This window comes from Neophocaena asiaeorientalis, unplaced genomic scaffold (assembly GCF_003031525.2).
Source record: "Neophocaena asiaeorientalis asiaeorientalis breed wild unplaced genomic scaffold, Neophocaena_asiaeorientalis_V1.1 scaffold571, whole genome shotgun sequence".
Lineage (NCBI taxonomy): Eukaryota > Metazoa > Chordata > Mammalia > Artiodactyla > Phocoenidae > Neophocaena > Neophocaena asiaeorientalis.
In genome coordinates this window covers 876,445-890,856 of record NW_020175669.1, presented here as the reverse complement: position 1 = coordinate 890,856, position 14,412 = coordinate 876,445, and the positions used below count along the sequence as shown (strand labels likewise).

General features: G+C 39.0%; 1 protein-coding gene across 5 annotated transcripts in view; it reads left to right on the top strand.

The window, feature by feature from the left end:
• The window catches only part of SOX6 (SRY-box transcription factor 6), a 414,778-nt gene extending 401,522 nt beyond the window's left edge, over positions 1-13,256 (top strand). For all 5 annotated transcript variants that reach the window (XM_024731581.1, XM_024731582.1, XM_024731583.1 and 2 more), the window contains 2 exons: positions 587-803; positions 9,046-13,256. In XM_024731581.1, the coding sequence (XP_024587349.1) occupies positions 587-803; positions 9,046-9,349 (521 nt within the window). In that variant the 3' untranslated portion in view covers positions 9,350-13,256. The remainder of the gene's footprint in view (positions 1-586; positions 804-9,045) is intronic.
• The last annotated feature ends 1,156 nt before the right edge of the window (positions 13,257-14,412 follow it).

The following is a 14,412-nucleotide window of genomic DNA, read 5'->3' as shown; positions in this document are numbered from 1 at the left end:
TATATAATTCCACTGGACCTTCCGGTTCTAAAGCTATAACTTCTTGAGTAGAGTGTAGACTTTTAATTACCCTAGGCCAGGGGATACAGTGTGCACCTTAGGTTTTTATATTTGGAAGAATATCAACATCTAACATCTTATCAAAGGACAGCTTCACTAAAGATGCTTGGAGTGTGGGAGATGTTTGAATTTCTGGAACCAAGAGAGTTTTTCCTGAGAATTCTGTCATACTCCAAAGTATACTTAAGAAGTCTAGGTTTTTAACCCTAGGCAGATGGATGGGGAAACAACCTTGGTGTAGGAGACGATCTTAAGAAGCAAAGACGTGTTTTAAAACAATATACTTATGGTAGCATCAGCTTTAAGTTATTGAGGGAAATAATATAATAAATGTATCACATCCAAATTATTCTTTGCTCTATAGTCTAAAACACTAGTTGTGTGGCTTGATGGTATGTGGTAATTAATAGGAGCTACGCAGAGCACGGGTGAGTGAAGTGGTGGGAAGGTATATCTAGTTATTTGCCCTGAGTATGTTGTATGTTGCCTTGACCACTTGGGTACTTAAGGCTATTTTTATGTCTAGGGTCTCGCTGGAAATCCATGTCCAACCAAGAGAAGCAACCTTATTATGAGGAGCAGGCCCGGCTAAGCAAGATCCACTTAGAGAAGTACCCAAACTATAAATACAAACCTCGACCGAAACGCACCTGCATTGTTGATGGCAAAAAGCTCCGGATTGGGGAGTATAAGCAACTGATGAGATCTCGGAGACAGGAGATGAGGCAGTTCTTTACCGTGGGGTAAGTGTTCCTGCATTTAACCACCTGGGCTTTCCTGCGGTAAGAAACCACAGGATGGCTACTGGCAGTGTTTTGGGGAAGGAGATTAGGGAAGGGAAGAGGTTGTGACATACCGAAGGGGCCTGTCACAAGCGCACAGCCTTGCAGCATGGCTTCTGCTCAAATCAAAACAAACAGGCAACAGATCACTCCCAACTGATAACCCCTTTCATTGTCTCTCAAACTAACCTAGGATGTCCAGTGCCCACACACAAAGTTTCTGGTAGTTTATTTAAGCAGGCACACAGGGAGAAAAAAAGAGTAAAAACTAACCTTAAGAAATCCCCAGAAGCTTTCTAGCTTCTCTGGGTGGTGCTTCTGACTCTAATCACAATAGTCTGCTTTTGTTGTGGGATTTACCACAAGATAATTGGCCTTGACATTGGTTAGAGGACCTCATTTTTGGCATAAGATCCAGAACTCCTGTTGCAGTAAATTATTCTGTGGTAGAAGCAGTAACAATGTGGATTTTCTTGCTTAAATCAGAAACTAGACATGTTTTTGATATCTTCAAGTCTGATTTCATGTCATTTTGTTTAAAAATTAGGTAATAGATTTCTGGTATAAATTTCCACTTGGCTGACTGGCTGTCTGCACTCGAAAGAGGCCTCTTGTAACCACAGTGGTCAGCAGAGCGGGGTGCAGATGTCTGTAGGTTCCAGCACACTCAGACCTAGCAGCACAGGGGTGGCAAACCAGAGGGCCGTCTGGAGGCAGTGGCCTGAGGCAGCTGGCATCAGACTGGGGAGACACTTGGGAAAGGGCTTGAGAGAGAGAAGTGGAGGAAGCAAAAAGGAAGCTGTGTTCACTGTTAACTGGAAGGGGAATTGAGGAGCTGTGCTGTGCCAGGGAAACAAGAAAGCTTCACTTGGAGGTGAAGAAAAGAGATGCCTTAAAGGAGGAGTAAAGAACCATTTATTTTTAAGGGCACTCAGAAAATAACCTTATGAAACACAAGGCTGGTTTCAGAAGCATGTGTTTAAAAACATACAACTAATTTGGAAAAGTAAATAGTCAGAATACAAAAAAAAAAAAAAAAAGGCCAATGAGAGCAGTCTGGGTCACTATACAATACACTAGAGTGTTCTGGGGAGGAGCATCGGCTTCTGCGTTTGACCACTGAGTTTGAGACGCTGTGCGACCTATTTGGGCAAGTTATTTAACTTTTCTAAGCTTCTGTTTTCTCATGTGTGAAGTGAAACGAATAATTGTACCTATCTCATACGATTGTTGAGAGGATTCAATGAGGCAGTGCTTTTAAAAGTACTTTGTATAATGCTTAGTACAATATCAATAAAGGTGAATTCCTGTCATTATTATTACTATTAAATATGGATTTGCTATCAGAGTAAAACTATATTTTATATCACACTAGATAATCAATGAATTTCTTTACACTATGGCAGAAACTTTTCGAGGTAAAGTGAGGCTTAAATCACTTTGTTATTTGAGGATCCCAGTGTATTAACAGCTGAAGACATGCCAAAATAGGATATCAAATTCTTCTGTATTACAAATGTTTGCATTTTAAAAAGTAATGCCTTTAACACCAAAAGTACAATACAATATAATTGGGCTACTCACATGCTAATTAGAGAATTTATGAAATATACCAAGTCACAGTGTACTCTAGGAAGTATAGTTGTAGGTAACAAAATATAAATTTAAGACTGTGTAATGTCTTCTTTTAATCCTGTTAGTCTATCTCTGAAAAGGTATATAGTCTCTTTTGAGCGGAGAATCAAAAGTTTAAATTTGAGATGTTTTGTCATTCCCACCCTTCTCTCAGTCATGTCCCCTGTGTTGCATAGTGGGTCTCTTTTGTCATAGTCTGGAAGATTATCAAAGGTACCATTTTAGTTCCCTGATAACTTATTTGAAAATATGAGATGCAGTAATTCTATTTAATTTAAGTCCTCTTTACCAAAGGGAACATTGATACCAGCTCTGGACCGAAATACCTCAACACATAACAATGCATGTAAAATGAAACTCTAAAACAACTCAACAGCATCTACCACTTATTGAATGCCTACTGTATACGAGGTGTTTTAGGTATACAAAGTATATAATCCTCTAAATAAGATAAAGAAATGGAGGCTTCAAGAGGTCCTATGGCTACTGAAAGGGGAGCAAGAGCAAAGGATTAAATCAGGTCTCTGCCTCTGTCATGCCAAATGACTGAGGAATTGTCTTCACAACATTGCTTCAAAATATGCCTCAGAGTCCTATTCTGCACAGTTGTGAGTATGACTGGGCCATTTGAGGAAAAGCTCCTAGAACCTAGAGAAAATAAGGTCTTTTGTTGTGGTATACAGTAGCATAAAAGGAGCTTTGAAATTTAGAGACTAAGGATTCTGACGGCGTAGAGGTCCTTTGTGGAAGGCTCATTTTAGACTGTGGAATAGGGCTATGGATGTGCAGGCAATGGCCAGAATATCTTACTCTTAAATCTCCAGTGCTGAGTATTCTCCTCTGCCCAGTTTTGATAATACTTGCTACATAAAGCCAGGTATTATTGCCACTTAAGGATTCGTATTTTCTTTTAAGTAGTTGTATTTGATAGATTATTAACTCCCTGGGATTCATCTTTGCAAACTGATCTTCATTAGATACGAGGTTATTTACAAGAGGGAAAGACAAACAAGAAATTCAAAGATTGCTGTTGACTTCTTGAGGGAACGGGGGTGAGATCAATTTTTATAGCTGATTTTGAAAAGACGTGCATAACTTTCAAGCCAATAAAATTACATATATTGTTCAACATTGTCATACATTTTACTGATGATACAACTGGAAATTCAGTGAGTTAGGTTTTTTTTTTTTACTTAGCTATTATGAAATGAATTTATCAATATATGAAATGGAGTAATATTAGCTCTAACCTTGGATTTAACCCCTTCAACTGATAGGTTAAGTATCAGAGTTCTGTAATAATCCTGATAGGAGTACTATTAATGTTAAATGATACTTACTAGGGTACATATAGCTACAACATTGTATTTTCCCAAAGAACTATGGCTAAATGTAATGTATTTCCAATTTATTTGAAGCGTATTCAGTAATTTATGTGTGAGCTAATAGAGAATTATGCAGATACTAAAAACTATTAAAATTTGGGGCTACTTTTTGAGTAACAATAATGGTAAATTATTGAATACTTACTTATACTGAGTGAATTATACAGATTATTGCAGATACAACAAACTTACAAGATAGGCACTATCATCTTCTCTATGAGGTTGAAAAACACAATATTCAGAGATGTTAAATAATTTGTCCAAGTCCACACAGCTAGTAAATAGCAGAGCTGAGAGTTAGACCAGGCTTATGTGACACCTTATATTTCCTTTTCACCCTTACACATACCTCTCAATTAGAGCCTACAGATTTCTTAGAAGCCGTATAGTGTAGTGGTTAAGAATGTCAATTCTGGAGCCAGACTGTTCTGGCTCAAATACTAGCTCTGCTTCTTCCTGGCTCTGGGAACTAGTGCATAGCAATTCTTATTCCTCTGAACTCTCCACTTGCCCTTGGGAAACTTATTTAAACTCTGTGTACCTCAGTTTCCTCATATGTAAAATGGGGATGACAGTAATACCTACAACATCAGACCTTTCTGAAGATTGAATAACTTAATGTATCTAAAGTGCTTGGAACAATGTCTGGCATATAGTAAGTCCCAAATTAGAGTAAATATTATTATCCTAGAGAAATGATGCTATGTGTCAGGTATATATTTCATATTATAAAGAATTATGTTCTCCTGCATTGTGGTATAAGTGATTTGAACATTTGCCATTTTGATCTTAATCTCAAAGAGGTTGAATAAAACCTGTAAGATACTTACAAATTTAACTGAGTAGCATAGACTAGACATGCTGTTTTTAGCATTGTCCTCCTGTAGAGAAAGCCAGATTAGAATCTCTAATGGGTAATGTAAAAAGATGTGCAACTTATAGGTTTAATCTCCTAATGAAGCAAACTTCATTGCCTTCATTTATAGATACTGTAAAGGAACAGCAAACAGGAGCTTTGACAACATAAATAAATAGTTCCATTGCAATTGGCAAAGCTAGACTGTACTCCAGGACTCTTCTTGTGATTTGGAAACCATGCAGCAATGCTGGCCTCTATCAGGAACAGCTCAAACTCTTTACTTGGGCTGGGAGGGAGGGTTCTTAGCCATCTCTCCTCATATCAGCTGCATGCGTGTACTTTTACAAATATCTACAACTTTTGTTTTGATGTACACATTCATTATTTGTAAAGTCCAATGCTTGCCAGCGATCCCTGTTTGTGAAATCTGCAGTGTTTGAATTTTGACTTTGCAGTTGATCTGTAAAGGAAGGAAAAATGCTTTTTAGGAAAGTAACTTCCGATAGACAAAGCTTGAGCCTGCTGGCCAGATTTTCCATTTTGTTAATTGATTAGTCAGTCAGTTGGTAAGGGCCTATTTGAAACCAGCTGTGTGCCTAGCACTGTAGTAAATTAATATAGTACATGAGGCATTAATTCTGTCCACAGTGAGCTTTCAGAGAATGCTAAAGTCAGAGAGTCCAGACATATACGTGAATAGGTTAGCAAATAATAGTTTGTTATACACACATGCACACACAGAATACATTGCGTCGTGCTCCACATAATGTATAATGGGATACTAATTTTGATTATATAGACAAGAGCAAGTAAAGCTCTGAGGGAGGGAGATTACTATGCATTAGGGCCACGCGTAGGCCATTCTTGAGGAAGGGGACTTGAGGTTTGGGTAGGGTCAGGCTGGTGGAAAGTACAGGTAAAGATTCCTAGTTTAGCATGAAGGAGAGCATGAACACATGGGGGAAATGTGAAAATGTTCAAAAATAAATAAGGAGGCTATCCTAGGAATTTTTTCTGGCAGTAAGAAAAGTAAAATATGTAGGGTGGAATACTATTTTGGAAACCCCTGAAAGCCAGATTTCTTCAATTATAATTACCTATGCTCACTTAATTTTTTTAGTCTCTTTTTATGCTGATAATGACAATGAGAGCAAGACCAACATGACCGTTAGCTTATGATTCTGCGCCCACAGAATCAGTGGTCACATAGAAGGGGCCTCAGAAGTCACATCCTTCAAATAGCCAGCCATTGTAGGAGTCCTTTCTAAGTTTAGCTTGAACTCTTTCTTTGAGGGCTAGAGAGCTCACCACTTTCCAAGGGAGCTAGTTTCTTTGTGGAACACCTCCTAATGCTAGAAAGTTCTTTCTTCTTAAGTAGGCCATACTCTGCCTTTCTGCTACTTTGTAGATAGGTTCTGATCCTCTTCTTTGGTCACTTCTGGAACAAATCTCTTCCTTTTTTGTGAAGAAAATCATTCAAGCATTTAAAGATGATTATATTCACATTCCTTCTCCACTACCCTCTCTCTCATATATCTAAGCTCATTATATCTTTTCTTTTGTAGAACAGGTTACCCAGACTTTTCATTTGTTTTCCTTCTCATTCACTAGTTCATTCTCTCATTCCATGTATTCAACAGATTTTTGTTGAGTGCTTCCTATGTCCCAGGCACTGCTTAAGCTCTGGGACTACATCAGTGAAAAATCCTATCTTCATGAAGCTTCCATTCTAGTGGGGGATGTCAGACAATGAATGAGTAAATGAATGAATAAATAAATAAATATCAAATAATAATAAATGCCTTAGAACAAACTAAAGGAGGGAAAGGGGTAGGGAGTTTTAGAGGATGGATTGCAATTTTAAACTGAGTGGCTATAGAAAACCTCACTGAGAAGATTAACTTGAGCAAAGACCTGAGGAGGTGAGGGAGCTAGCCATGCAGATATCTGGGAGAACTAGGCAGATATAGGATTGAGGATTGGCCCCAGCAGTCAGAAAGATGAAGTAATCATTAACCAAGATCTGAAAGGCCATGAGAGGAGCCCAGTACATGGGAGAATGATCAGGAGTTCCGTTTTGCACCTTTATTTATCTCTCAGGCTTATTGTGAGGATTAAAGGAGATAATGTGGAAACATCTAAGCATTGTCCATAGCACATAATAAGAGGTCAATTCAAATTTATTTAATATATATAGATATTTTGATTTTAAAATACTGCAAAAAAATGACCATCTATTCTTTGCAAAAAGAAAATGTCCTTCATGAAAAGAAAATGTATCATTTGATAGTTTGCATATGGTATGTAGAATTTATATTATAGATTAGCTCACCATATTGGGAAATCTGTAAAATGGGTTAATAGTGCAGTAAAAGTTTTCACTCGACACTCATTACGTGATTAAGGCAAAAATATTTTTATTGCAATTATCCAAATTCAGTAAAATATTTAATGAGGCTCTTACTGCCTTGGATAGGTTAGCATAAAATTTAATTTGCCCAAAACTTAGGAAGCAAGAAGTATACTGTTTTTAGAATTTGATTCTATGAAAGCAAAAACAGTATCTTATCAGATGTTTCTATACATAGATTTAGATTCCTCTATCATCTTCTTTGGGGCAATCAAAAAAATAACCACGAGCATCATAGAAAATGCATCAATATCAGGCACGTAGTATCAACTGGATACCTACAGGCTCTATAGAAGTCAGGAATTTTTATGGGATATAGTGAGCATAGTGTATCTGTATATTGAATATCTAGGAAGGAAAGAGTGATGGAATTCAAGTCGGGTGACCCAGGTTCAAATCCCAGCAGTGCTGATTATTGAATGCAGGACCTTAAGCAAGGCCTCATTTTCTTCATCTGAAGACTGGGCATAATGATACCTCATGGGGTTGCCTTGTTAACTGAATGAGGTAATACATATGTAAATATTTATATATTACGTTAGTCAAAGGTTAAGGCATCATTATTATACCTCCTAGTGTTTGAAAGAGGTTGTTAAAAATAGCATTATCAGATATCCCACAGTGTGATTCTAGGCCATTTCCATCATTTCTCCGTCTACCAGGCTGGAAGGCATGCAGACATTTTTGAGAAGTTATGCTCCTTCAGGAGTATCAAAGGATAGCTGGTAACTAAGCTAGCTCTTCACAAATTCAGCGTATTTTGCTTTTAGATTGAGGTGGATAGAAGTTTCGATGTAGGGGGGGGTCAATAAGAATGCTTCAAGTGATGGACTGACCTGAGGCCAAGTATTAACAGGTGGAAGGACTTTCCAGGACTTCCCTGACCCCAGCTTTTATAAATAAATGGAAACTGAGGCTCAGAAAAGAGAGTTACAATGACATTTTGAGGTGAATTAATAATACTGTACATAGAGATTGAGAAACACTTGGTGAATATTGCATCCGTGAGAATATTGTTTCAGTCCTAGTCTTTGAGCTAGGCAGTAGGACTTCCATTCTTTCAACCAGTTACAATGCCTCAAGGGAAACTGAGAGACAGATAGCCATGTCTCCCTGCAGAGGGAGAGACTGCCCTTTGTAAAGGGTCTGGTAAGTTTATTTGAACTAGAGTGTCATGACGACGGACTGAGCTGGTGTGACCATGCCCTGGCACCCGCTGGGATCTAGGATGAGACAGCGTGTTATTCTGTTAAGTGGTGGAGCTTTCACTGTTCTTCACTCCTGACTCCTCCAACCCCAGCTCCAGCCCAGGGCCACAGGACTAACGACATCCAAGATGATCCTTTCATAATTAGGAAGTAGAAGCTTCAAGGAGCTTCCCCTACAAGTTCAGCCGCGGAAATAAGTAGACATTTACACGGATACCAAATACACGCTTTGCCGAATCTGACTTTGGGATATACCGGATCCTTTCTCATCTTGATCTTTCCTTTGTACAGTTCTCAGACCAAGGTGAAGACACAAACCTGCTTAACTGTATCATTACAGTATGTCTCATATTTACCAGCCTATTTTTTTGTCATGTCCTGGGAGATCTTAAAAAATGATCTCACATGTGACTTTGTGGAATTAACTACAGTATTTGTTCCAAATGCCAAGGGGTTATCAGAGCTTTGCTTTCATGTTGCAAAGCCATGGATGAATTGCTCCATTGTTGCTTAACACCAATCACATCATCAGGGAGATTTGCAGGACTCCTCCAGGAAACACCTTTGTCCCATTTTGTCATTTGCTTAGAGTTTCAAACAGAGCCCCCTTTTAGAATGCGTGAGGGGTGAATTCCGATGCCAGACGGAAGAACATACGTATATAGGTATTTCCCTCTGTTTTATTTTATTTTTTGCATCTATACAGGCAGCAGCCTCAGATTCCAATCACCACAGGAACAGGTGTTGTGTATCCTGGTGCTATTACTATGGCAACTACCACACCATCACCTCAGATGACATCTGACTGCTCTAGCACCTCCGCCAGTCCAGAGCCCAGCCTCCCGGTCATCCAGAGCACTTATGGTATGAAGACAGACGGCGGAAGCCTAGCTGGAAATGAAATGATTAATGGAGAGGATGAGATGGAAATGTATGACGACTATGAAGATGATCCCAAATCAGACTATAGCAGTGAAAATGAAGCCCCGGAAGCTGTCAGTGCCAACTGAGGAGTGTTTGTTTGCTGAATTAAAATACTCTGACATTTCACCTCCCCTCCCCCAACAGAAAAGTTCTTAAAGAGCCCGCATGCATTTGTGGCTCCACAATTACATCAGCAGAATGGTCTTAATTGTTTCGTAAAGCGTGAGACAGATTAAGTTTTCCCAGATTTTTCATGAACTTGAGTTTTTTGTCGTTATTGTTATTGTTGTTGTTTTTTAATTTAGGTGAAGACATATTAAATATGAGACACCAGGACTTGAAAACTTATCTCAACCCATAGCTGTCTTACAAGTCTTATATTTTGTCTTACTTTTTTTCTTTTGGATGTCGATAAAGGTTTAAGTTACTGTTTTAGATGGGGTTAAACATTCTCACTCAGGTATGCTGTGCCAGCCTACAAGTTGTGAATGTGTTTTTATTCTGAATTATTTTAGAAAACAACTGAGAATTTCATTTTGTGAAACAGAACAAGTCCACAGCGTGTGCAGCTGCATGTAGAGCATATTCAAAAGGCCTCAGAATTCCATTTTTCCATGTGTAGAGTTAAACTTTGAATGTGCCAAACTTTTTCATAACTTTTGAATCTTAATATTTTGAAAGTCTTAAAGGAGACACTGCAAAGTCTTAGACAATCTTTGGCATCTTAAAATAAAATAGCAAACCACACTTTTTTTTTTTCAGAAAATGGTGAAGTACTCAGGAATCTGGAGACAAGATATTGTAAGGAATGAACAAGGTTGCCACAGTGCATGTACCCAATTGTGTTTGCCTCTTGACGTGCCATCAGTGTGTGACGTGGTACGACGTCCACGCACCAGAGCGATCACCACACCAGATACCGACATGGTGGTCTTCTCTGCCTGAGACCACCTCTCACTACATCCATTATCCCTTTGCCTTTAACCCTGACATTCAGTCTTAACACATTTTCTCTTAAATAATTTATTCATTCCAGAATGTCAAGGGTCCACTTACTATTTATTTAAAAAAATTGTTGGTGGCATTAATTTAATAATTCTTTTTTCTTACCCTCCTTCCCCAAAGAACTTTTCAGCCCTTTTCACCTCCTTCTCCTGCTAGATACAAAGGTGTACATAGTGATTTTATGTCCCCAGAACATCTGGATGCATTTCTGAAACAAGATACTACTAAATACCTATATTGTTGTTTTTGAACATCAGTGTATATATGGCTATAGAGCTGTGTATTTGGATACAGGTGTAGAGATTTACACTTCAACAGGTATTGCCCCTGAGGTTCCCCGTGACTTTGAATCTTTTGCCAGAATTTTCCCCTAATTCAATTAGGCAACAAGTGGTAGGATCTGCATCAGTGGCATTTCCCCTCAATGCCATTCAGCAGCAAGGGTCAACAGTGGTGACTGCCAGGCAGGGGAGTCCCGCAGCCAATCCTAAAGCCCAAAGCTGTGGTCCACGTAGGAGTCCACAGGGATGCTGTCATGGGCTGGCGCCTTTATACTGAGCTGCCTCGTCCCATCTCGCACATCTAGGGAGTTCTTTGCAAAATCCCCAGGATGCAAGAAGCCACGTGACAGCCTCAAAGCAAAGACAGAGGCAAATAGTCGTGATACATCCAGAGAATGAGAGAAAACCATAGAGAAGGAGAAGGAGGAGAAATACATTCCCTAAATGGGATGTTCCTACTGTTAACTCTGGGGAACAGATCACTCCTGGGGCAGCAGACGAGTTCCTCTGGTTCACTCCCTCCATCTGTGGCTGCATGGGGGTCATGCCTATGTGTGAACAAGATTAACTGCCCTTGTCACACAAGGATTTTTCTGGAGATGCACTGATGGGCTGGGAAGCAGTGAGGCTTCATTCCCCATCTCCTAACTGCAGGGAGCTCAGCCATGCCATTTTGACCTTCCTGAAACCAGGACTGATTGCCTATGGGGAAGCCTCACCCAGAGTAGTTTGATGGGAGAATGTCAGCAGATGGGACAGTTCACCTCATGGGACAACCAGAATCTGATCACCAGGACATAGGAACGGCCCCATCAGATTTCTTGAGCCATTTTGTCACTTGGAAGAAAATAGTGTACCTTCATATTTATTTAAGAGTGCTCAAGGCCATACCTAATAGCAATAAATAGGTCTAGCCAAGACTTTACTGTCTATGTCATTAGCTAGGAGTGCTCTCTATAAACTGATTAAGGTACTGATAGGAATGTTTGGTTCTTAATATCGATTGGGGATTGGAACTTTGTTTTTGTACATTTATTTCAAATGAGGAGGAGGTCGTTTTCCTAAAAAAAAAAAAAAAAGAGTATTTATTATTGTCTTACTGGTTTCTTTTGATTATATACCTCTCCTCCTCAGTTCATTCTCACGTTGTTTTCTCTTTCTCTTTGACTCTTGCTTTTGCCCTCTCCCGCTCCTTTTTAATTTTGTTGCATAAGTAGAGTGCTGTATGGCTAGCATTGTATTGTATGTAATTAATTTTGCACAAAGGCAGACATTTAGAATAGTAGGTTAATTTTGTTTGTTTTTATGACCATGCCAAAATAATATTCTGGGCTGGTGGAGAACAAAGGACTGTTCTTTAGGACTGAAACTTGATTTTGCTTGTAGTTAAAAAAAAAAAAAAAAAAAAGAAACAAAAAGAGAAATCAACAGAAAAAACAAAAAACACACACACTCACAGATGTTGTTTCATAAGTGTTATAAGCACTGGATATAAATGGTATTTTTTATCACTTCTGACTAATGTGAAGCTGTTGTACGAAAACTACATGAACAAAAGTCATCTGTTTCGACTCGTGTGGGCTTGCCTCACAGTTGCCGGATTTGAGTCATTTTTATGTCTTGTTATTTCATTTATTTATGCAAAATACATGTGTGTATGAACACTTTGTTTTAGCTCCAGCTCTGCCTCAGTACTGGGGTTCAGTTACTTCTAGCCATGTTCTTAAAAATGAAAGGCTATTCAGGAATGATCTGATTGTAAACGTCTCTTTCATTGGGTCAAACAGTGATGCTGTATTTGAATCTAAATTCTGCACATAAGCAGTTTATTCTATTTATTAGCCAAGTTTGGCTCTAAATATCCATGGAAATTAAGAATGACAATCATAGGGATCACGTCATTTTATTTTCAGTGGGGCTTAAACAAAGTTTTTATGACTTCACCATCTCATTTTAGATTTTTCTAATTGTGTAAATATAACATAGAAATAGAATTTATTTTTGGCTCATGAATATTTAGTGAAATATAAGTTATGTATTTCCTTTTTGTTCTCTATCCATATATGTTGGTCCAGACTAGAAGTTGACGAGTCACTGTACCTCATGGGGTAGTGAATTATCAGCCACAGTGAGAAAGCAGAGCCCCACCTGTAGCTGGAGCAGTAAAACCCATCACTTGGGTTCTCATACAGTTTAGAACCCACTGTCCACAGACTCAGACTTTCACTTTTTTTTCTTATAGAAAGTTGATGAATTGAACATGGTGAATTTCCAGCACAGCTGGGAGAGAGTCAATTTGCTTTGTGAATCCACATAAACCTTAGAAGGTAGTTCTGTGACCATTTACTAGCATGAAGCATGAATGCCATTAGAAAGGCAAAAATCGTTCTCTGAGATCGGCCATTAATGAAAGTCCCACCATGCCAATTAAAGAATGTTAATCAACTTTTTTTTTCCCCATTGCTCCCTATTTCATAGTATCTTCAAATCAAAGGTAAAAGTTACCTCCATTTTGTTAAAGAACTTGCAGGATCAGGATTTTCCTTGTCACTTAGAATAGGGACACTGGCAGACAATCCTGTCCTAAAAAATGGACCATATGGAATAGGAAGGAAGGAAAGGAAGAAAAAGAAAAAAAGAAAGAAAGAAAGAAAGGGAAAGAGGAAGAAAGAAAAGCAAAAGGAAAGAAAGAAAGAAAGAAAGAAAAAGAAAGAAAGAAAGGAAGGAAGAAAGGAAGGAAGGAAGGAAGGAAGAAAGGAAGAAAGGAAGAAAAAAAAAGAAAGAAAGAAAGGGAGAGAGAAAGAAAAGGTTAATCTGTGGACAGGAGCAGCCAGGCAGGCAGTTTTTCTGTTTCATTGGCAGATGCGAGGCAGTATCTTTTCCAGGAAGGTACGAAAGCTTTGTTGTTTTCACCTGTATTCAGCTCACCCTTTTAGGGGCACGTCAGTTTGCTTCATTTGGTATTCGATACACCCCAGCCTTGTCCTCAGGCCTGATTTGATTTGCCAGGGTCCTGACACCAGCTCTCAGGCCAAGTTCTAAATTCAGGTGCGGGCTCACTGTGCTATTGAGCTTGTCAAATTCTGGCCTCCCCTGAACATTAGCCCCACTGGAGCCTGGGGTGTTTGAAAAGGGTGTGATCACTCTAGGGCTGAAATTAAAGGCTTCTTTCTTTTCCTTATGAAGCCAGGCTGCTTCTCCGGAGCACACCCTCCTGAGCGGGGAGCACAGGCACTAGCTGAAAGCAGGAATTGTTTTGAGGAAGCCCATCTAACCCCAGTAGGAAGGCAGCCCGGTCACTTGAACACCACAGCTGAGGCTGCTTCTCTCAATTTACTCGTCTTGCAAAGAGGTGACCTCTACCTACTCATTAGGGAAAAGAAAAAGAATCAGTTAGTAGTTTTAAACCGTATGAGAAGTCCTGTACCAAGTGCCAACAACTGCAAAGAATGCAGCTAGAGGAATGTATTGACTTTATTACTGGGTCTTCCCTTCTAATGAGAAAATGACAAAAATGGTTGCTGTAGCCTTGCCTGATTTTGTACACGTTTGTTTAAGGACTGAGTTGGCACTTAAACTCACTTCTCAAAGTATAATAATATTGTATGACCTCATTTGTCCTTTTTCAAAAGCACTTGCATCATTTCCTTAAGTCATCTGTCCCCTGACATGTTTTCTTCCTTAATAAACAACTTCTATCTGCTATTCCTGCCGATTATGTTCTGTTTCTGATGCCATGTACTATTGAGTGTAACCCTCTGCTAATATCACTGAAAATATTGATATGCAAACACATTTCCCTTTCATCCCCATGCCATCTTTTCTTTTGGGGACAGATTTCTTCCCAAAAGCCCATGAACAAG